The sequence below is a fragment of the Zonotrichia leucophrys genome, unplaced genomic scaffold, assembly GCF_028769735.1.
Source record: "Zonotrichia leucophrys gambelii isolate GWCS_2022_RI unplaced genomic scaffold, RI_Zleu_2.0 Scaffold_164_104140, whole genome shotgun sequence".
In the NCBI taxonomy this organism is placed as follows: Eukaryota; Metazoa; Chordata; class Aves; order Passeriformes; family Passerellidae; genus Zonotrichia; species Zonotrichia leucophrys.
In genome coordinates this window covers 43,954-66,592 of record NW_026992369.1, presented here as the reverse complement: position 1 = coordinate 66,592, position 22,639 = coordinate 43,954, and the positions used below count along the sequence as shown (strand labels likewise).

Genomic DNA, 22,639 nt, shown 5'->3' with positions numbered 1-22,639 from the left:
CTCTGGAGCTGCTGTGGGGCTGCGGCGCTGCTGCCGGCAAGCTTGGCCAGGCTGGGGGAGACCCTGAGGGGCTGAGGCACTGCTAAGCCCTGAGCAATTGGCTGGCAGAGGCCATAAGGAGCCCCCTGGCAGCCGCCTTGATCCCGACAGCCGGCTGCTCTGGTGCTTCCAGGTCGGTGGCCGGTTGGAGGGACGCCCTGGAATCAGGCGTGGAACCCTGGTCCTGGCCTTTCAGGGCTGTGAGGCCAGCTGTTGTGGGGCTGGGGGAGGTGCCCTCCCAGTGCTCCAGACTGGAGCCCCCCGCCCCTCAGCCTTAGGCATTGAGCTCCACTGCCTGATATCCAAGTCTTGTTCCTCTTGCTGTGGGGGAGGCCGAGCTCTGTGGCTTTAGGCCCCATGGAGCCAGAAGAGCAGCAGCTTTGAGCCCACAGGGGCCACAGAAAGGCCCTCTCGGACCACGGACCGTCCTGTCCTTCCCAGGCCAGGGACACATGAGAATGCAGCGGGCACCTTCAGGGTGCCACGCTGCCTTTGCACTGGGCCACCTCCCTGTGCTGTGCACGGCTGGCTCTTTGCTTTGCTGCTCTCGGCCTTGTGTCGTCATACTCCTCTGGCTGCCTGCAGCCAGGGGCAGCCCTATCAAGAGGGTGAAAGGCCCCGTCTCCAACATCTCAAGGGGGAAATGGAGCTCTCCCAGCCCTCAGCCCACGCTGTAAGCAGAGCAGAGCCTTTTCCCCAGCCCCGTTGCCTTTCTGCCTGCTTCTGGTCCCTGGCCACCGTGACCCACTGCACTCGCTCTGAGTCACCTACAGCATGCCTGGTGCCTCTTGATTTGCTGACCCTGGCATGTGAGGCTCACTGAGGGAAAGGTGGCTGTCCCAATGTTGAGGGCACACGTGGCTCACTGAGCAGACTTGAGGCTTCCCCAGCAGCTTGCAGGTGCCTTATGTGTCATGTTACAGTGCTTGTGCTCCTGCCTCTTCCTGTCCCTCTTCTCTCCCTCACCCAAGCTGCACCCTCTGACCTACCTTCAATAAGCCCTGTTGCATCAGACACGGTGTCAAGAGCCCTCCTTCGGCTGCCGGTCGAGCGCACGTTACAACCTCCGGGCCGGGGAGCAAGGTGGGGCTGGGGGCGCTGGTCTCTCAGACCAAGAGGGAACGGCTCTCGACAGCACCTGCCCATGTACATTCCCCAAATGCACCAAATAAAATCATCTCCAAGTTTAGCTAGTAAGGTATAAACCATTTGTCATGGTTTGACCAGGAAGAAGTGGGAATTCTGGGAAGCTGTGGTCAAACCAATGAAGGTTTTGGGTTTCATACTGACACCTGGTGTAGCCAGTGGGGTTTGGACACACCTCCGAGAATACACAGGGGTTAAAAGCAGGGCACTGCCCTGGCACTTCCTCTTTTGGACATCGCGGCGAGGAGTTCAGATCTCTCTCCCCCGCCCAGCCTGTTGCTGCTGGGCGGGGGAGGGCCGGCCATGCGGTAGCGGTAGGCCCGGGCCTGGACAGAGATGGGGTTGAGGGGGCTTCGGGGGGGCTTCGAGGATGGAAGGGTGGAAGATCCCAGAGAGTCAGCCCTCGGGCAGCCAGCCCCCCCCCCCCCCCCCCCCCCCCAGGAGAGCAGCCAGCCGGGAGGAGAAGGAGGGAGACTGCCCGGCCGCAGCAGCAGCAGGTGTGGGAGTATCATCGTTCTAAGATAGACAGAGACTGAAACTTTTAACCCTTTCCTTTCATGATTAGAGCCTTGCAAAAATGCTAATCCTCCTCGAAGCTGAATAAGAAGGGAGATAAGAGATGAGATGTGGAGATGATTGGATGGGGAGAGATGATTTGGAGTGGCCTTTTGGCTGGACTTTTCTCATGGCTATGGACTCAGTTGTTCCTGTGACACAGACTGCATTTAGGGGGAGGCAGTGCCTCAAAACCAGGAAGGTTCTTTGTGAGGACCCCCGGCCCCAGGGGTTGGAAAAATATGGGGGGACAGAGGTCCCAAAAGCAGAGACTGTGCCTTTTTGGAGTGAGACAAGGCATCCTTGAAAGACAACCCTAAAAGCAGCTCTGGTCCATGCCGTCAGTGGTGAGAGCACTGGGCATGGAAGGACGATGTTACAAGCGGCAGAAGGACTTTTTTTTTCTTCCGGCGGTGCCGAAGTAACAGAGAAGCACACGAGGTTCTCAGTGTGTTTCCAGGAGAAGCCTATGGAACGAGAAGGACTCCTTTCCTCTTCATGAACTGATGTTTGAGTATACTAAAGTGTCGTGCCGGGCTGGGCAGTTGTTTTGAGAGAATGTATTGGATTGGGAAAGTCAGGTGGTGGGGAGGAGGAAAATGGTTTTTTTGTAAGGTTTTCAATTCTTTTTTCTTCTTTTTTCCTTATAGTCTCTCCCTATTTCCCTGTAGTTTAAGTAATAAAGTGGTCTTTATGTTTAAGTTAGAGCCTGTTTTGCTTATTCCTGGTCACATCTCACAGCAGACACCAGGGTGAGGCATTTTCATGGGGGGCACTGGCTCTGTGCCAGGCTCAGACCATGACACCATTAATTGCCTGGAAATCTGGTGCTAGTCTCTGAGTTCCATTAGGTTTCTTTATTGCTGATCTAGCAGTATTAAAGTTTGACTGCCATTCTTCCAATAGTCCTGATGTCAGGGATTTAATTGACTGTTGGCTCTATTCCTTTCCTAGCTTCTAATCTTCAAGGGTATTGCTTTCTGACTACTGGCCCAACTCTTGTCTGTAGCTCAATTTTCATAGGGTCTGCTTGTTTTGATTTTCCTGGGCTATCAGTATCCCATACTCTTGGGTACACCTGATTCAATACTTGCTCTAACTAGTTCTTCTTGTTTGTTGGTCTGGTGTCAATTGTCAGTCCTACTGCTAAAACTGCTCACTTGTCTTCAGGTACCTTCCATTGAAGTTTTCTTTTTCTAAACGGAACTGTTGCTTCTAAATTTTCAAGCAAATCTCTTCATAGGACAGATTTGGGTGAGTTTGGTAAAGAAAGAAACTGATGTATTCCCATTTTCTTCTCGATTTTACATCAAAGTGGTTTCAGGAAGAATGCATTTTCTGGCTGCCCTATAGTTGCTCCAATTGCTTGAAGATAGTTTTCACTTTTGGGTATCAGTGCTTGATTCAAGAGTGAAAATGTGTCCCCACAATTAGTTACAAATTCAACTTCTTCATCATTCTTTAGCTGTATTTTAAACAGTGGCCTGCTAGGGTAAGAATTGCCAGTCTCGGTCATTTCTTATCATCTAGAGTGGCTGCAAGAGTTTTGTGTACTTTGTCGGCTAACTCTGGGCACTGGCCCTATTTCCAGTGTCCTGACTTCTTACAAGATGCACATTGATTTGCGTCCAGCTTGGTCTGTGGCTGCTTTGAACCTCCTCTGCCTCTGCTATTTTCGCCCCTGCCTCTGCTTCAACCACGCCTACATCCGTCCTCTCCCTGGTGCTGATCCAGAGCTGCCACCATGGCTGCAGGGAGCTCTTTTTCTTTTTCCCTCTCTTGACTTTTGTACACTTTCTACTTTTGATGTAGTGTCTAAAAGCTTGCGTCACTGCTCAGTGTTCTTCGAACACTTCTCAAACTCAGACGGGCTTGGTGCTGTGACCATTTCCCTGGGGTGTTCCAGTTTGTGTTTATTTATCTGTTATCGTAGAATGGTTTGTTTTCAGGTACCCCTAGGTTCTGCCCTCCCTCAAAGCTGTCCCTCATGCCATTCCCCACTCTTTGTTCCAGCTCCTTCCCTGCCTCTCAAGATAATCCAGCTCTTTATTCCTGAACCTTCCCTGTCACTTTTGCCTTGGACCAATCCCTGACTGCACCACCCCTTTGGAATTCCTCTATTGCTGGAAGCCCCACTGGCCCATGTGACCTACCCTCTCCTCCCATCTGTCCTAATTAGTCCCAAGAACCTGATGGAATCCCCTCGCTCCTCCCCTGCGGATTCCTTATTGCTCAATCGTTTGTATCCACCCCCTGAGTTGTACCCCGATAAAATCCCGTGCACAGAAGTGCTGGCGGCTCTTTGCTGCCGAATCCTTCCCTTGGAATAAGCCTTGGCCTGTGGAACCTCACAATCGAGGAGCCTCCTCCTTCTCTTTGGCCTGCTCCGTGCTGCAGTTAGTGGATCCTGAAGCACTGAGCGGTGGCTCACCAGGGTCAGCCGCGGGCGGGACCCAAGCCTTGGCCGTTCCCCGCTCCTGGCGCAGCGCCGCAGTTTTCCCAGGAGCCAGCCCGGGCTCCGCTGGGCTGCGTCAACGGGGAACCCGTCCCAGTGCCTGACTGTGCTCTGGGTGAAAAACCTTGATCTGATACGGAAATGAAACTTGCCCTGTCCCAGCTCCCTGCCCTTTTCTCCGGTCCTATCACTGGTCCCAGCAGTGACCAGAGAGCTGCAGCAGCCCCTCTGATTCCTCTCAGGAGGATGTTGAAGACCACAATGACGCCCTTTACTCTCCTCCAGGCTGAACAAAGTGCCTTCAGCCGCATCCAGGGCTTCCCCTCCAGGCCACACTCCATCCTTGCAGTCCTCCTTTGCATTCTGGCTAATGGTTTCATATCTTTTGATATTGTACTGCCCAAAAGTGCGCCCGTCTGCTTCCAGCGCTTCTCTTGGCTGCTGCTTCAGGGTGTGGGCACCATCATCAGAGACACAGAAGAGCTTCTCCTCCCAGAGTTGTCCTTATCCTCCGCACTTCCACGTCTCTGCCTTGATGTTCACTGGGGAACTTGCCACTTTGTGGCCGCTCATTGCTGTGCTCAGCAGGGACACACTTTTGTTTGGACATGAGCTGCCAGAGCAAGACATGCAGCAACTGAAGCTGAGAAATGCAGAGGCTGGGCAGATTCCGTTTTTTCCAGAATGTGGGAAGGAGAGTGAGAAAAGCACAAGGAAATTTCAGCCTGTTAACTTTGCAATCTAATTGCCCTGGGAAACTCAGCAATGGATGGTGCTCTGGTGCTACTGCCAATGCCTTCCATGAGAAAAATTCATTTCAGGAAGGAGCAACATCATCTGACAGAGACCAAGTGTGCCAGCAGTTGCTCCAGGTGCTCCTGCCATCAGCCCCTGCAGGAAAGAGGCACAGCCCCCAAGGCACGTGGCCTTTGGCTCCTTCTGGCACAGAAAGCCCCCAGGGGCCACAGGTCTCTGGGGCAGGAGACGGGCACCAGCGCTGCCAGGGCTCGGGGGCTGGCAGGTCTGCTTGGCCGGGGACTGTGCCACACCTGCTGCTGTCAGCGCTCCCCGGGCCCCAGGCCTCAGAGCAGCATTGGTGCCCGGGCCCACACGTTCCTTGTGCGTGTCACACCGGCAGCTTTAGGACGGCCACCAGCCGGGACGTGTCCCAAGGAGGCCGTGCCAGCTTCCCTGCAAGGCCCCGTGCCCTTCCCAGAACGGCTGCGTCGGCAGCCCTGGGGGCTCCTTCTGCTGCCCTGAGCCCACAGAGCATGGCAGCGTTTGCTGATGCTCTGAGCCCTTCTTAAAGACCCTGTCGGCCTTGCTTAGGCTCCTGGGGCCAGCCATTCCTTCCAAACTGGGCCCCTTTGGGTGGGCTGGGCGTGGCCCCAGGGCAGGCGGCAGTGTGTGCAAGGGCCCTTGGTGACACGGTGCCGCACACTCACTGTGACATGGAGCGGGTGTCCAAGGGCCCTTTGTGACACGGGGTGACATAGGGGCTGGAGGTGACAAGAGCACGCCACAGTGCTCAGAGCACGCGACGGGACAGGACGGGACCGAGCGGTGTCGTGAGGAGTCCCCGCACAGCGCGCTCGTTCGCGTCCCACCCGGAGCTTTTCTGAAGCCTTGTTCCTGCAGCTGAGCTCCAGGCCAGACCACAGGACTTGCTGACCCGTGGTCTCCCTGGGGCTTCTCTTCTGCAGGTGCCCTTGAGGCCATATCATAGTCCTTGTCAGGAGTCCCCTGTCCTTGTGGCAGGGGCCCTTGAGACCGAGGGCAGGACTTGCTGTCCTGTAGCCTTCCTGAGGCTTCTTACTTGAAGGTGCCTTCCAGGCACCACTGCAGGACTTGGTGACTTGGAGCTTTTCCAAGGCAACTCTCCTGCAAATAGCCACAAATCCAGGCAGAGACATGGAGCAGAGACACCTGGCAGTGCCTGAGCTGGCCTGGGTGGAGGAGGAGGAAGAAGGCCCTGCAGCTGCCCCGGCACAGCAGACTGAAGAGGTGGTGCCGTTCCAGCCACCGCAGGAGGGTGAGTGGCAGAGCTGGGCCTGGCAGAGACAGGACTGGTGCCTGCTGCCAGCTTGGACCCCATGCCGTGCTGTGCCGTGCCATGCTATCCCCTGGGGACATGCCCACGGACAGGACGGAAGAGGGGCCGGGCAGAAACCCCGCAGTGGCCGTGCTCCATCCCCTGGGGCATCCCGGGGCTCTCTCTGCCTGGGGATGGCAGGGCTGGGCCGTGTTGTCCGGCCTCTCCCGCAGCCCCTCATCTCTGGCTGCGCTCGCTCTTTGCCAGATGCAGACCTGGAGCGCACACAAGAGCAGGAGTCCAGCCGTGGCCGCTTCCGCAGGACAGCGCAGGTACCTGCAGCCACCCCCACCTGGGCTGGGCCTGCTGTCCCTGCTCAGCCCAGCACCGTGTGTGCAGCACTCCATGCAACATCCCCGGCTCTTTGCCCTTCTCCTACAGTTTGTTTGCAACTTCCTCAAGAGAATTGAGGAGGAAGAGACCATCGCCACGGGCGTAGGCCTCAGACCATACTCGCCCATCCTCCTAAGCAAGACCGGTGCTGCCCTGCTGTGTATGCTTGTAGAGGAAGATTTTTACACTCCAAAGCAAGTAAGCAGCCTGTGGCCAGGCTTTGATCCTCCCAGCAATTGCTTGGCCTCCCAATCCACGCATGCTGCTTGCTGTGAGCCTTTCAGGCCACATGGCAGTGGGGTGGGAAGGGAAGCACTCCTCTGGGGAAGCCGGGAACATTGCTCCCTCTGGCAGCATTCCAAGTCTCCCCGTGCCTTCTCCAGGTGCCTGCCATGGTGAGCTACATCCACCAGTGGCTCATGGCCAATAGTTCTGCTGAGCACAGGCTGGACAAGACCCTGCTGGATCTCACCCAAGCACAGCCAAATGACGCAGTCGTGACGCTCCTGCGTGTGGCCCCGTCCTGTGACAGTGTCCTGGGGTGACGTTATGATGCTTGTATATCCCCATTCATCTGTTCTGTGCCTTTAAGACCGGCTCTGAAGAGTGGAAGTTTTTTTTGGGTTTGTCTTATCAGAGACACAGAGGAATGCGGTACATAAGGCTGGTTTTTTTCACTTCCAGCTTCAGCTTGCTGCTTTTGCCTGCTCTTTTTTTCTGCTCTTGCTTCTGCTCTGCTTTCTGCCTCTGCTTATTAGCTAGTTCTAGCTAAACAGTCCACATTGCTTCCTGGACTGTTTCTCCTCTCCTGTTCCTGTGACCATCTTGAACCTGCTCTGTACTGGGACCTGGGAACACCGAAGGTTTGGCTGCAGCAGCTGGCCCAGCGCCGGAGGGACTGAGAACAGAGCAACCACCCCCAAAAGAGACTTTCTGATTTTGCCATCTTTCTCAGAGCGGTGTCATCGGGTATTGTTCATTTTTTGTGCTGGGGGTTGCGGGGCCAGTCAAATAAACAGGTTCTTTCCACCTCTCTCCGAGGAATTTTTTCCAGAGCCGGTTGGGGGGAGGGGCCGTGTGGGTTTCGCTTTCTGGAGGGGCCCTCCTTTGCAGATTCTTTAACAAATTTGCCCTAAACCAGGACAAATTTTTGGCGCCCAACGTGCGGCGAGAGAGAGAGAGTGGAAAAACCCTGTTTTGACTGCATTTTGGCTGCTATTACTCTGTGTTCGTTTAAATCAGGTAATAGCCATGCTTTTTGGATTCATAATGTCTGTTGGGGTGAAGGTTTGCATGCATTTCTGGTCCCAAGGGTTTTTTGAGATTTTAATACCTCTCTGGTCCCTAGGTTTATTTTCGTATCCAGAAATAGCTTTAGTATTGCCCCTAATACGTAGTTTTTACATCAGAGGGGCTGTGACCAGAATAGCTATCCTGCTGGGTTTGGTGGCAATAATGTGCAAGAAGTTTATAAACATGCTGGGGTCTGCTCCAGGTATGACTGGTTCATGGCTATGGTTATGCATCCAGTTTGTCGCAGGAGGAGCAACAAAGTGAGGTTTTTCAGCCTCTGCTTTCCTCCTTCTCCTATGAATCAGTTTCATCACTAGTGAAGGATGTTCAGTTTCCCCTCAATGTTAAAGAAACCATCTTCCTGGTATTCAGCCTGGTAACCTTCCTCTATACAGCCTGCTGCTTCTCTAGAATGAGGGCTGAGATTTCTAGACGGGCTGATGAGACCCCTGACTCAGAAGTAAACCCTGGTGTGGAAAATCCTAAGTGGTGTGGGAAATGGGAGGATATGGGCCAAATCCTGAAGGAATTCTCTGACCCTATAGTGTGGGATTTTCCCCATGAACAAATTCAGAACCCAGCTGAGGTGGGGAAATATCTGAAAGAGAAGTACCAGCATGAGCCTAAGGAGAGGAAGGTCATTGCAGTGAGCTGGGCCCTGGCATATGCTTATCGCACACTGCTAGATACTCTAGGGCAGCAGACAGAGGCAGGGGGGCAGGGAGATAAATCAGCAACTGTCCCGGTGACTCAGGCTGCAGCTAACACTCCAGGCTCGAAGCCAGCAGCTGAACCCATGGCTGTTGCTACCAGCACTAGAAGTGGGAAATGCACAGCCAAGACCAATCGACCAGTGGATGATGATGATGATGATGATGCAGGAGAAGGAACCTCAGTGCCTCCTGACATAAAGTCAGGAGTCAAAGCAGAAGGTGCAAGATCAGATGCCAATATTGAGTCCTTCTCCCTGAAGGACCTTCGTGGCCTACGGAAGGATTACACTCGAAAGTCTGATGAATCCATAATTAGTTGACTGGTCCGTCTCCGGGATGCTGCAGGCGAGGCTACCGTTTTGGATGGCACTGAAGCCAGGCATTTGGGATCCCTGTCACAGGATCCTCCAATAGATCAAGGAATGATGAGGGGGGCTAACTCTCACAGCCTCTGGGAACGGGTCCTAAGAAGTGTAGCAGAAAGATACCTGTGTGCAGACGATCTCTATATGCAGCAGACTCAGTGGAAGACAATAGAGAAAGGGATCCAACGCCTGAGAGAAATGGCCGTGGCTGAGATTATCTTCTCAGATGATGTAACAACTAGGAACCCAGACTTAGTACCATGCACGTCTGTGATGTGGCGAAAACTCGTACGACTCGGTCCACATGAATATGCTTCTGCCTTAGCCATCATGAAGAGGGATGAGAGGGGTGAGACTGTGCTTGACATGGCAAGGAAGCTCTGAGCATATGCAGATGCTGTACAAGGCCCAACACATGACAGAATCGCAGCGGTAGAAACACGTCTGCAGAACTTAGAGGATAAGATAGAGGAGAACCATAAGAAGCTTAGAGAGGAGATTAAAGAAGACCTTCTCCAAATTTCAGCAGTACAGATCCGAGGTTCCGGTATCCAAGGCAGACGTTTCCCACATGGTGAGAGAAGATACACCCCACGAGCTGAGCTGTGGTTTTACCTGCGTGATTGTGGGGAAAACATGAGAAGGTGGGATAGGAAACCTACCGCTGTTCTGGCCCGACGGGTGTGTGAACTGAAGGAAGCCACCAGGAGGAAAGCAGCTCCAGTTGCCCGTAGCCGAACGGCCAGGTATGATGATGATGACCTGTCTGATCCCCTCGAAGGAACATCCAAAACATACACCCAGGGAAAGAATGATAACCAGGCTTAGAGGGGCCCTGCCTCTAGCCAGGTAGAGGCCAGGGAAAATCGTGTCTTCTGGTCTGTGTGGATTCGTTGGCCTGGCACATCGGAACCACAAGAGTATAAAGCTTTGGTCGATACTGGTGCGCAGTGCACGTTAATCCCATCAAGACATGTGGGGACAGAGTCTGTTTCTATTGCTGGTGTGACAGGGGAATCCCAGGATTTCACTTTGGTGGAAGCTGATGTGAGCCTAACGGGAAATGAGTGGAAGAAGCATCCTATTGTGACTGGCCCAGAGGCCCCATGTATTTTGGGCATAGACTACCTTCGAAGTGGGTACTTCAAAGACCCAAAAGGACTCAGATGGGCATTTGGAATAGCTGCTGTAGAGACAGAGGGCATCCAGCAATTGAACACCTTGCCTGGGTTGTCTGAGAATCCATCTGCAGTAGGATGCCTGACGGGAGAAGAGCAACGAGTGCCAATTGCCACTTCCATAGTGCATCGACGGCAGTATAGGACCACTCAAGATGCTGTGATCCCCATCCATAAGATGATCCGAGAGCTGGAGAGCCAAGGGGTGGTCAGCAAGACCCACTCACCCTTCAACAGCCCCATTTGACCTGTGCGAAAAATCTGAAGGAGAATGGAGATTGACTGTGGACTATCGTGCATTGAATGAAGTGACTCCACCACTGAGTGCTGCCGTGCCAGACATATTAGAGCTCCAGTATGAGCTTGAGTCCAAGGCAGCAAGGTGGTACGCCACTATAGACATAGCCAATGCATTTTTCTCCATTCCTCTGGCAGCAGAATGCAGGCCTCAGTTTGCCTTCACATGGAGGGGAGTGCAGTACACCTGGAACCGATTGCCCCAGGGGTAGAAGCACAGCCCCACCATCTGCCATGGACTGATCCAGGCTGCACTGGAAAAGGGTGAGGCTCCAGAACACCTACAGTATATTGATGGCATCATTGTGTGGGGGAACACAACCATGGAAGTTTTTGAGAAAGGAGAGAAAATCATCCAAATTCTCCTGGGAGCTGTTTTGCCATCAAAAAAAGCAAAGTTAAGGGACCAGCTTGTGAGATTGAGTTCCTAGGAGTAAAGTGGCAAGACAGACAGTGTCAGATTCCTATAGATGTTAACAACAAGATCACAGCAATGTCTCTACCAACCAATAGGAAGGAAACACAAGCTTTCCTAGGTGCCATAGGCTTTTGGAGAATGCACATTCCTGAGTACAGTCAGATCGTGAGCCCTCTTTACCTGGTCACCTGCAAGAACGATTTCCACTGGGGCCCCGAGCAGCAACAAGCCTTTGCCCAGATCAAGCAGGAGATTGCTCATGCAGTAGCCCAGTCAGGATGGGACCAGATGTGAAGAATGTGCTCTATTCTGCAACCAGGAACCATGGCTTGTCCTGGGGCCTTTGGCAGAAGGTGCCTCGGGAGACTCAAGACCGACCACTGGGATTTTGGAGTCGAAGATACAGAGACTCTGAAGCCAACTATACTCCAACAGAGAAAGAAATCTCGGCTGCCTATAAAGGAGTCCAGGCTGCCTCAGAGGTAATAGGCACAGAAGTGCAACTCCTCCTGGCACCCTGACTACCGGTGCTGGGATGGATGTTCAAAGCAAAAGTTCCCTCTACGCACTGTGGCACCAGTGCTACATGGAGCAAATGGATTGCTGTTATCACCCAGCACGCCCGTATTGGAAACCTGAATGGCCCTGGGATTCTGGAAATAATTACAAACTGGCCAGAAGGTGAAAACTTTGGTCTCATTGATGAAGGGGAACAAGAGGTGACACGGGCTGAAGAAGCTCCACCATACAACCAATTGCCAGCAGAAGATACACGATACGCTCTTTTTACTGATGGTTTTTGCCACATTGTGGGAATGAACCACAAGTGGAAAGCAGCCGTATGGAGCCCCACACAACAGGTGGCAGAGGCCACTGAAGGAGAAGGTGGATCAAGCCAACTTGCTGAACTCAAAGCTGTTCAACCGGCCCTGGACATTGCTGAGAGAAGTGGCCAAAGCTCTACCTCTGCACTGATTCATGGATGGTACCCAGTGCTCCGTGGGGATGGCTGGAGAGGTGGAAAGAGGCTAACTGGCAGCGTAGAGGAAAACCAGTCTGGGCTGCTGATGAGAGGAAAGACATTGTTACCAGGGTAGGGAAACTGCCTGTGAAAGTCCACCATGTAGATGCCCATGTCCCAGAGAGTCGGGCTAATGAGGAACACCAAAACAATGAGCAGGTAGACCAGGCTGCAAAGATAGAGGTGTCAAAGATAGACCTAGATTGGCAACATAAGTGGGAATTGTTCCTAGCTCGATGGGCCTATGATGCCTCAGGCCATCAGGGCAGGGATGCCACCTATAAGTGGGCACGAGACAGAGGGGTGGATCTAACCATGGACAGTATTTCTCAGGTTATCTATGACTGTGAGACGTGTGCTGCCATCAAGCAGGCCAAGCGAGTGAAGCCCCTCTGGTACGGTGGGCAGTGGTCCAAGTACAAGTATGGGGAGGCCTGGCAGATTGACTACATCACACTGCCCCAGACACACCAGGGCAAGCGCTACGTGCTGACCATGGTGGAGGCCACCACTGGATGGCTGGAAACCTACCCTGTGTCTCATGCTATGGCCCGGAACACCATCCTGGGCCTTGAAACGCAAGTCCTGTGGAGACATGGTACCCCTGAGAGGATCGAGTCAAACAACAGGACTCATTTCAAGAACACCTGGGCTAGGGAACATGGCATTGAGTGGGTGTACCATATCCCCTACCATGCACCAGCTGCAGGCAAATTGGAGAGGTACAACGGACTGTTAAAAACCATATTAAAAGCTTTGGGTGGAGGATCTTTCAAAAACTGGGAGCAGCATCTGGCAAAAGCCACCTGGTTAGTTAACACCTGAGGCTCTACTAACCAAGTTTGCCCTGCCCAATCTGAGCCTTTGCATAGCGCAAATGGAGAGAAAGTCCCAGTGGTACATATCAGAGGTTTGTTAGGGAAGACAGTTTGGATTAATTCTGCCTCGAGTACAAACAAACCGATTTGTGGGGTTGTTTTTGCTCAGGGACCAGGTTGCACATGGTGGATAATGCAAAAAGATGGAAGAACACGCTGTGTACCTCAGGGAGATCTGATTGTTGGGTGAGACCTATGTGTAAATATCACGGTTTGCTGAATGTTATTAGCATTGTCTGTATATAGCTGTATAATGGATGTATCATGTATGTGTTTGTAGAGTTAGAATTTATATTAGTTTTAGTAGTAAGCAGATGATATGGGGATAAGGGGTGGAATGTCCTGGGTTGACTATATGATGCTTTAATCCCCAACTGCCTCATTCTGTTTATGTTGAATAATAAGTTTTGCACCTTTAAGAGTGTTCCAGAGAGTGAAGGGGGGAAGAGAAGAAGCGCACAGTTTGTTTTCAGACACTGCACTCACTCCTCCACATTTCTCCTCCTGAACTGTATTGTCTGTGGATGCACAGACAGTGGGACAGAGCTCTTTTTTGCTTTTTAGTTAGTGTTAGCTAGCTGAGGCAAAGAAGTTTCCCTGGACTTTTGGTTTTTTTCCTTTTCTTTGGACCTCTTGAAACCTGCTCTGGACTGAACACCCAGGGAAGGACCAGCAGCTGCACCTGTGCCCCACCAGGCCAGGCCTGGCCTGCGATATTTCCAGCACCAAGGAGAGGGTATTCTCATGGGGGCACTGGCATTGTGCCAGGGTCAAACCTTGACACTCAGTAAGGAGTATGCTGAGCCAAAAGGCTGAGAAATGGCTCACTGATTTCTGAGTGCTAAATTATGAAGCCATCTTAATACAAAATGGTTTAGAGGTAATAGTGAGTAACCAACTCAACCCTGCCCAGTTTTTGTATGGAGAACCAGATGAGGAACTAATAGATAACTGCCTAGAGGTTATAAAATATCAAACTAAAATAAGAGAGGACCTAACAGATCATCCACTCCAGCATGGAAAATGATTGTACATCGATGGATCTTCACAGGTAATAAAGGGGCACAGGATATCAGGGTACGCCATAGTGCATGAAGGGTTGGTAGCCATAGAAAACAGAAAGTTACTTTCCAACTGGTCAGCCCAAGCATGGGAGTTATATGCCCTAAAGTGAGCTCTGGAAATATTAGCATGGAAATGGAGAACAAAATATACAGACTCAAAATACACTTTTGGCATAGTGCATATCTTTGGAAAAATTTGGGAAAAAAGGGGACTATTCAATTCAAAGGGAAAGGGACTGATTCACAGAAAATTTGTTTTAGAAGACTTAGAAACCTTACAATTACCAGAGGAAGTAGTGGTGGTATATGTTAAAGGACATCAAAAAGGGGAGCAATGGAACAATTTAGCAAATTTAGAAGCTAAAAATGCAACTGAATCAGAGACAGATAAACTAATAATAGTACTAACACCCATGAGAGAAATGCAAAAAGTCCTGATATTCAGTGGGACATAAAAGGAAGAACTCCTCAAAATGGGAGCCAAGAAAGATAACAAAGGGAAGTGGAGATTAGCAGATGGGAGGCAAATGTTGAATTAACCTTTTGCCAGGAAAATGCTAGAAGGCATACATGGAACAACGCATTTGGGTACACAAGTGCTAAGCGATCAATTTCTAAGGGTTTTGGGATGCAAAGGAATTTTCAGAATAGCTAAGCAAGTAAGTGAATGGTGTGTGATATGTCAACAAGTAAATAACAAAATGATAAGGAAAACACCCAGGAGAGGGCAAGAACTAGCCTTAAGGCCCTTTCAAAACATCCAAGTAGACTTTACTGATCTTCCTCAGGTACAATGGTGGAAGTTTTTGCCAGTGATAGTAGAACAGGCGACTCATTGGGTAGAGGTGGTACCCACTGTATAAAAGCAATTGCCAATGTTGTGAGTAAAACAATTCTAGAATCAATCATTCCCCAATATGGAATGGCAAACAGGATTGAGTCAGTTTGGGGAACTCATTTCACATCAAAGATATTGCAGAAAGTTGTTCAGGCCCTGGGCGTAAAATGGGAATTACACACTCCATGGTATCCACAGAGTTCCGGTCAGGTTGACAGAATGAATGAAATTCTTAAATGAGCTCTAGTTAAGCTAATGATTGAAACCCAAATGTCATGATAAAATGTCTCCCTTTGGCCTTATTAAGAATTAGAAGCCAACCTCAGTCAGATCTGGAGGTGTCACCCTATGAAATGATGTTTGGGTTACCCTTCCTGACCTCATCGCAGAAGGTTGCCACCTATGAGGGAGGGGAAGCCAATGCCAAGAAATATGTTATGTCTATAGCACAAACCTTAAAAGGACTAAGACATAAAGAGGCAATTCCTCAAACTACCACCTTGGATTTCAGAATCCATAATATTAATCCTGGGGATTGGGTGATGATTAAGTCATGGAGAGATCAGCCTCCAACTCCTCAGTGGGAAGGTCCCTTTCAGGAGCTGCTCACCACCAAATCAGCCGTATGAACTGCAGAGCGGGATGGACTCATGGCAACAGAGTCACAGGCCCAGTAGAAGAACCAAAAGAATGGACTATAACATCCAGGCTGGGAGAAAAATGATTGACTCTCAAGCAGAGACTGAGAGACAACCAGAAAAACACCACGATGCCCAAAAAGTAGAGTCAAGCTTCCACCAACCAGCTCAAGAACTGTCTTCCGTTTTTAATGGGTGAGAATTACCAGCATCTGATGAGGGGAAGTCCACAAGGGACTTTAAAAGGTAATGGGACAGCTTCTTTAAGAAAATAAGAGAAAGGAGGAGGGCAAGATCAGGTTGGCCCTTTGTTTGCTACCAAGAAGGCTCCATAGCCCTGCTGCGGGTAGCAACCCCATAGGCATGGTAAGTTAGGGACAAAAGGCCAAACCAGACCTCTATAATTCCTCAGTTGTCTTTTAATTCAACAGGGACTGGAGGGCAGGACCGAGTTGGCCTCTGTACTCACCCCTAAGATGCACCAACTATGGGTAGCAGCCACATAGGCATTGTAGATGGGAGTGAAAGCTATACTGGACCTCTGTGATGCCCTTTGTTCATTCCAAATAAGTGTGTCTAAGGAAAACCTGAGATTTTTTTCTCCTGTTCCCACTGTTATCACAGGATGACCTCAGTAGTTGGGGTATTTGGGAGGGTCGGCTTGTTACTCTGGCAGCACCTGACCTCCAATCAAGGTGTAAGACAGTGATCTCCACCACTGGACAGAGAAGGAGTCAAAGGAAATGATTTTGGGAGGGGCTAGACGTATAAAAGACAGAACAACCATTTTGTAGATGAGCACACAGTGACTGAATCCTTGGCTGCTGGACCTGTATCCTTTTCTTTATTCCATCTTCTGTTGTATTTTCATAAGGTCTTAAAAAATCATTTAAATTTTTGAAAGTAAAAATTGTTTCTCACATGGGATTAGGGAATGTGGGGCAAGGTTGTCTGCACTGGGTCAGCTTCAAGGTACAACTTCACTGATCTAGCCAGACCTCCTTAGGAGCAGCCCTACGTCAATATCAATCAAAGAATGCTGCAATCAGCTCTTCTCTAAAGAGAACAGTAAGATAATTCACTCTTTAAAACAGGATTACATGTTTCTTAGTAGCTCATTGAAATATTTCTCCATAACTGTAAAAGGAAAACTTCCTGATGAACTGAACTAGAGCAGAGAGAAAACAAGGCACAGCCATGGTTTGTCAGGACTTGCTTGATTCTAATGAGCCTTGTGGTGCATTTGGAGCTGAGCCCTGGAACCTCAGGGCCTGAGAGGAGATTCCACAAACCTTTGCAGGAGTCAAAGTCAGAAGAAAACCCCAAAGTGTCTCAAATCATGGATATGTCCCACTGAGGTCCGTCCCCAACACAGGATCCACATGGACACCTTAGAGGAGAGAACTGGAGACCAGGATGGCACTAAAAGCTCTCAGAGACTCAGTGTGGAAAGGAAATTCCAAAGTACCTTAAAAACCTTGAGTATCTCAAAACATTGATGAGCCCCACTGAGTGTGAGTACAGAGCTCTCAAGGGACTCATTAAAGCAGAAAATTGGGGCTATGATTGCAGAAACTTCTCATAGAGTTTGTATGAAAAATGAAACACCAAGTACCTTCAAATAACTGAAGTACCTTGAAGCATTAATGGGCCCACTGAGTGTTGTTACTGACAAAGCCTCTCCAGGGACTCATTACAGCAGATAATTGGAGGCCATGTTTGCAATAAACCTCCCAGAGACTCCAAGGCAAAAGGAAAACCCAAAGTCCTTTGAAAAACTCTGTGAGCAATAAGGAGACCCCAGGGCCATTCCTGACCAAGGCTCCCCAGGGACTCCTTCCAGCAGATCCTTGAGGCCACGGGGATGTGGGCTAGGGGGGGATGCAGAGGGCAGGACAAGGGGCTGACAGTGCCCAGCCTGGCTGGGGCTGTGCCAGGAGGCCCCAGGGCCTCAGGACAAGGTGTCTCCTCACAGCCCTTGGTGGCACAGACCCTGCTGTGCCCCAGGGCACCAAGACTTGGTTTCTCTTTGTCCTCACCTGTCATCACTGCCTGCAGTTCTCTTCTCTGCCTGGGGCCTGGGGACACTTTCTCAGTCGTGTTCCTCTGTGAGACCCACTAAAACTTCAAGAAACTTTGGAATTGGATTGTGACTTGGAGTTCTGGAGAGGTTTCCTCAGCTCCCTCTCAGAGATTGCTGTTCAGGGCCTGAGCACAAAGCCCCAGAGGCTCATTAAAGTCCTTGTGCTGTGTCTGTGCTGCTGAGCTGGGCTGGGCTCCTGGCACAGAGGCAGCTCCTGGTAACCAAGAAGAGCTTCAAAAGCACATTTCTCTTGATGAGCAGCTCTTCTGCTAGCCCAGCAGGGCTGGGGCACTGCCTGCAGCCACCCCAGGCACAGCACAGAGGCACAGAGAGCTTCAGTCAGGGCTGGGAAGGTGCTGAGAAGTGCCTGGGGCAGAATCACTGCCAGCCCTTGGCACAGGAACCTCTGGCTGCAGGACAATGCAGCTGCAGCTCCTGGAGTGATCTCCTGAAGCTGGAACATCCCAATGCCTACAGACCCTGTGAGTACATTCTCTGATTGTCTCTTGTGCAGAGCAGCCAGCGGTGCCCAGGGCTGTCCTGCAGAGCAGGGTCCTGCAGCCCAGGGCACTGTGCTGGGGCAGGGACTCTGCTGCCTGCCAGGGACAGCTCTCAGCCAGCCCTGGCAGCTGCTCCCAGCACTGGGGGACAAGATGTGGGAGGGAGGAGAGAGCTGGTAAGGCTTGGAAGTGTTCTCCTTGTGTGGGGAGGATGCTGCATTGTTCAGGACTGCTCCCAGCATGGCATTTAACTGCAGAACATTTCCAAGTGGTGTATACAGGAAGCACAGCAAGGCAGGGGCTGCATAAAAGGGAAAATCCTGCTTTTTTAATCTACTGCTCTGGGTTGCCTGGATGCGAAATTGCAAACAGATACTCATCTATCAGTCCAGCAGGAGAAAAAAAAAATTTCTCAATCTCACGAAACCAGGCAGTGACAGAAATCAGCACAGGGCAACATCAGTGTCGATTTTCCAGCCTCCTCAGGGTTGCTCTGATATTGCCATCGGAGCCTGCAGAGCCAGAGATGCCCCTGGGCAGTGCCTGTGCTGGGAGGGGTCTGCAGGGCAGAGCTGAGCCCCCAGGGCTGGGCTGGGCTCTGGCAGCACTGGCAGGGCCCAGCCCTGGGCACAGGGAAGCAGCTGCTGGCAGGGACAGCGCCAGGCAGCAGAGCCCTGGGCAGGCAGTGGGGGGAAAGTGCCCCCAAGCTGTGCTGGCATTTTTAAAATCCTCTCCAAACCCAACTATTCCATGATTACTTTTTTTATAGATCCCCATGCCAAAAATGTGCAAATGTCAAACAGCAGCTCCATCAGGCACTTCCTCCTGCTGGCATTGGCAGACACGCGGCAGCTGCAGCTCCTGCACTTCTGCCTCTTGCTGGGCATCTCCCTGGCTGCCCTCCTGGCCAACGGCCTCATCATCAGCGCCGTAGCCTGCGGCCACCACCTGCACACGCCCATGTTCTTCTTCCTGCTCAACCTGGCCCTCACTGACCTGGGCTCCATCTGCACCACTGTCCCCAAAGCCATGCACAATTCCCTCTGGAACACCAGGTCCGTCTCCTACACAGGATGTGCTGCTCAGCTCTTTTTCTTTACGTTCTTCATTGGAGCAGAGGTTTCTCTCCTAACCATTATGTGCTACGACCGCTACGTGTCCATCTGCAAACCCCTGCACTATGGGACCCTCCTGGGCAGCAGAGCTTGTGCCCACATGGCAGCAGCTGCCTGGGCCAGTGCCTTTCTCACTGCTCTCACACACACGGCCAATACATTTTTCCTGCCCTTGTGCCATGGCAATGCCCTGGAACAGTTCTTCTGTGAAATTCCACAGATCCTTAAGCTCTCCTGCTTCAAATCCCAACTCTGGGAAGTGGGGCTTATTGTTGTTAGCTCCTCTTTATCATTTGGTTGTTTTGTGTTCATGGTTTTCTCCTATGTGCAGATCTTCAGGGTCGTGCTGAGGATCCCTTCTGAGCAGGGACGGCACAAAGCCTTTTCCACCTGCCTCCCTCATTTGGCCGTGGTCTCCCTGTTCATCAGCACTGTTATCTTTGCTCACCTGAAGCCCTCCTCCATCTCCTCCCCATCCCTGGATATTGCCCTGTCAGTTCTGTACTCAGTGGTGCCTCCAGCCCTGAATCCCCTCATCTACAGCCTGAGGAACCAGGAGCTCAAGGCTGAAGTGTGGAGACAGATGACTGGATGGTTTCAGGAAACATTAAACTGCTGGCCAATTTCTGCCAATCACTTGTAAAAAAGGTCATCTTTGATACTTCTTGATGGTTTCATTTTGGGGATTGCTTTTCTTTGGTTTACTTTTATTCATACTATCCACAACTAAATGTCAATGTTTGTGCCATTTCTCATTTTGTGCCTCTCCACCTTCCCTATGGCCACAGACTGTGTCAATGAGGGGCTGCGCTCTCTGTGGCTTTAAGGGAACTAAAGGATCTCCCAGCAGAGTTTTCTGCAGAGATGCCCTTTTGTTGCCTTCTCTGGAGCTGCAGCAGCAATGTCTGTGTGCAGAGCTGGGGGCAGATCAGGGCTAGCACAGCAGCTGTGCCCAGCAGCAGCAGCACTTGGTGTTGCCAGTGCTGCTGCCGTGGCCCTGCCCCGCTGCCCTGGTGGCCCTGGTGTTGCTGCAGGGCCTGGGTGCTCTCGGGGCCGGGCACAGCCCTGGGGGTGGCAGTGCCGGGGCTGCAGCAGGGACAGGCCATGGGCACTGCTGGGGCAGCGCTGACGCCTCAGGCCAGGGCCTGGGGGCTCCAGGCTCCTTGCCCAGGATCTCTCAAGAACACACCCAGGCCAATGCTCAGCACAGAAAATCACCGTGAGCAGCCCCAGGCTGGCCATGGGCAGGCTGAGGGCAAACAGCATGGCTGGGGCTCTGCAGGGGCCCTCGGGCAGAGGGGAAGGAGCAGCAGAGCAGGGGCTGATCCATCCCCAGTGCACTGCACAGCCCAGGGCAGCGTCCCAGAGCGTCCTCATGGAGCTGCCAACAACATCCCCCCTCTGCAGCCCTGGCCTCTCCCCCAGCTCACACAGGTGCCTCATCCTTGCAGGCACAGACAGGGCAGCAATGGCTCAGCAGCCCCTGTTTGCATTGCACACAGCAGGGGGAGCACCCCCATGCTGTTGGTGTGGGGACATGAACCTGAGGGAGCACAAATGCCATCAGCCCCTGGGGCCAGCAAGGGCTGGGGGACACCAGGGAAACCACTCAGCTTTGTCCTGGCCTCTGCACTCAGCCAGAAAGTTTGTTCCCATCAGTTGGGAGTTTCCTGTCCCACTGCAGACGCTGTTGCTCAGAGCCAGGGCTGCCTGGAAGCCACCCCCAAAGTGCCCTGAGCATTTCCTTTGTGCCACCTTTGCTTTCTTTCCTCTTCCCACTACAAATTTCTTCCTATTGCCCACCCCTGTTCCCTGCCCTGCAAACAGCCCATCCCTGTTTGCCCTTTCCTCTCTGGCCCCACTCCCCATTGCAGTTCCTGACTTGGCACTATGGGAACGTCTCTTGGGCAGCAGGATCATCCTACAAGTTCTGCAGGAATTGTCTGCAGGCTCCTGCAGTGCCTGGTGCTGCTCCCTTGCCAGAGGCACCCCAGGCCAGGGGGGCACATCTGGGCTGCTGTGTCTGCCTCTGGGGCTCCCTGTTCTGGGCAGTGAGGAGGAGCTGCAGAGGCTCTGCAGGACTGACAGGATGGGCTTTGGGGCTGGCAGGAGAAGCTGAGGGACCTGGGCTGCTGGAGCTTCTGAAGAGGAGGCCCAGGGCTCGTCCTGCAGCTGCTTCAAGGGTGGTTTCAGAGAATCCCAGAATCAGCAAGGGTGGAGCAGCCCATGGATATCATCAAGTCCACCCTGTGCCCTGACTTGGCCTTGTCTCCCCTGAGCCTCTTCCAGGATAAACAACCCCAGCTCCCTCAGCTGCTCCTTAAAGCTCTTGTGCTCCTTCCCCAGCCTTGTTGCCCTTCTCTGGACATGCTCCAGCCCCTCCATGTCCTTCCTAAATTGGGGCCCAGAACTGGACACAGCACTCGAGGTGCTGCCCAACCACTGCTGAGTACAGGGGAAGAATCCCTGCCCTGCTCCTGCTGGCCACACCATTCCTGATCCAGGCCAAGAGCCATTGGCTTTCTTGGCCACCTGGGCACACTGCTGCCTCAAGTCCAGCCTGCTGCCCATCAGTCCCTGCAGGTCCCTTTCTGCCTGGCTGCTCACCAGCCACTCTGTCCCCAGCCTGTAGTACTGCAGGGGTTGTTGTGGCCAAAGTGCAGGACTTTGCAGGACTTGTCAAACCTCACCTTGTTGGATCTGGGCCCTGGATCCAGCCTGTCCAGGGCCGTGTGCAGAGCCCTCCTACCCTCCAGCAGATCAACACTCCCAAACAACTTGGTGTCACCACGGTTCCATGAGGCCCCAGAGTGTCCCAATGATCTCCATGATTCCATGAGGCCTCCCCGTGTCACAATGTCCCTTTGGTTCCATGGGACCCCTGGGTGTCACAAAGTCCCTTGGATCCTTGGGCCCTGCAGTGTCACATTGGCGCCGTGGTCCCCCAAGGCCCTGCACAATGGATCCTTGGATCCATGAGGTCTGGCAGTGCAGCAATGCTCTCCTTTGTTCCACATGTCACAATGGCCTCTTGGTCCCAAGGGCCACCACGGTGTCAGACATGTTTCCTTCATTCCAGGAGTCCCTGAGGAGCAGCACTATCCCCTTGGTTCCACGGGACCCTGCAGTGTCACAATGGCTCCATCATGACACCAGGTCCTGCTCTGTCACAATGCTCTGCATGGTCCCACAAGGCCCTGCAGGGTCACAGTGGCCTCTTGGTTCCCTGAGGGCCTCAGAGTGCCACCATGAATTCCTTGGTGCTGCAGTGTCACAATGGAGCCCTGGTGACACAAGATCCTGCAGTGTCACCAGGGACCCTTGGTTCCACGGGGCACAACAGTGTCACAATTGTTCCCTCATTTCCCAGAGTCCTTGCAAAGGAGCAATGGCCCCTTGATTCCATTGTCTCCTGGATCTCACAACTGCTCCATGGCTGGTTCCAGAGAATCACAGAATGAGCAAGGTTGGACATTGAATTCCAGCACACACCTCAGCTCTCTGATGATCCCAGCACCATGCTGGGCCCTGTTTCAGACTGGAGCAGAGCAGATGTTGATGGGACAGGAGCCCTGTGGGGCTGTCAGGGACCTGCAGCTTGCAAGGTGCTCTGCTCTC

At 52.3% G+C, this 22,639-nt stretch overlaps 1 protein-coding gene across 1 annotated transcript; it reads left to right on the top strand.

Moving 5' to 3' along the window:
* Positions 1-18,698: 18,698 nt before the first annotated feature.
* On the top strand, positions 18,699-19,664 carry LOC135461081 (olfactory receptor 14I1-like). Its single transcript, XM_064738066.1, has one exon. It carries the CDS (start codon positions 18,699-18,701, stop codon positions 19,662-19,664), a length of 966 nt encoding a protein of 321 aa, XP_064594136.1.
* Positions 19,665-22,639: the final 2,975 nt, after the last annotated feature.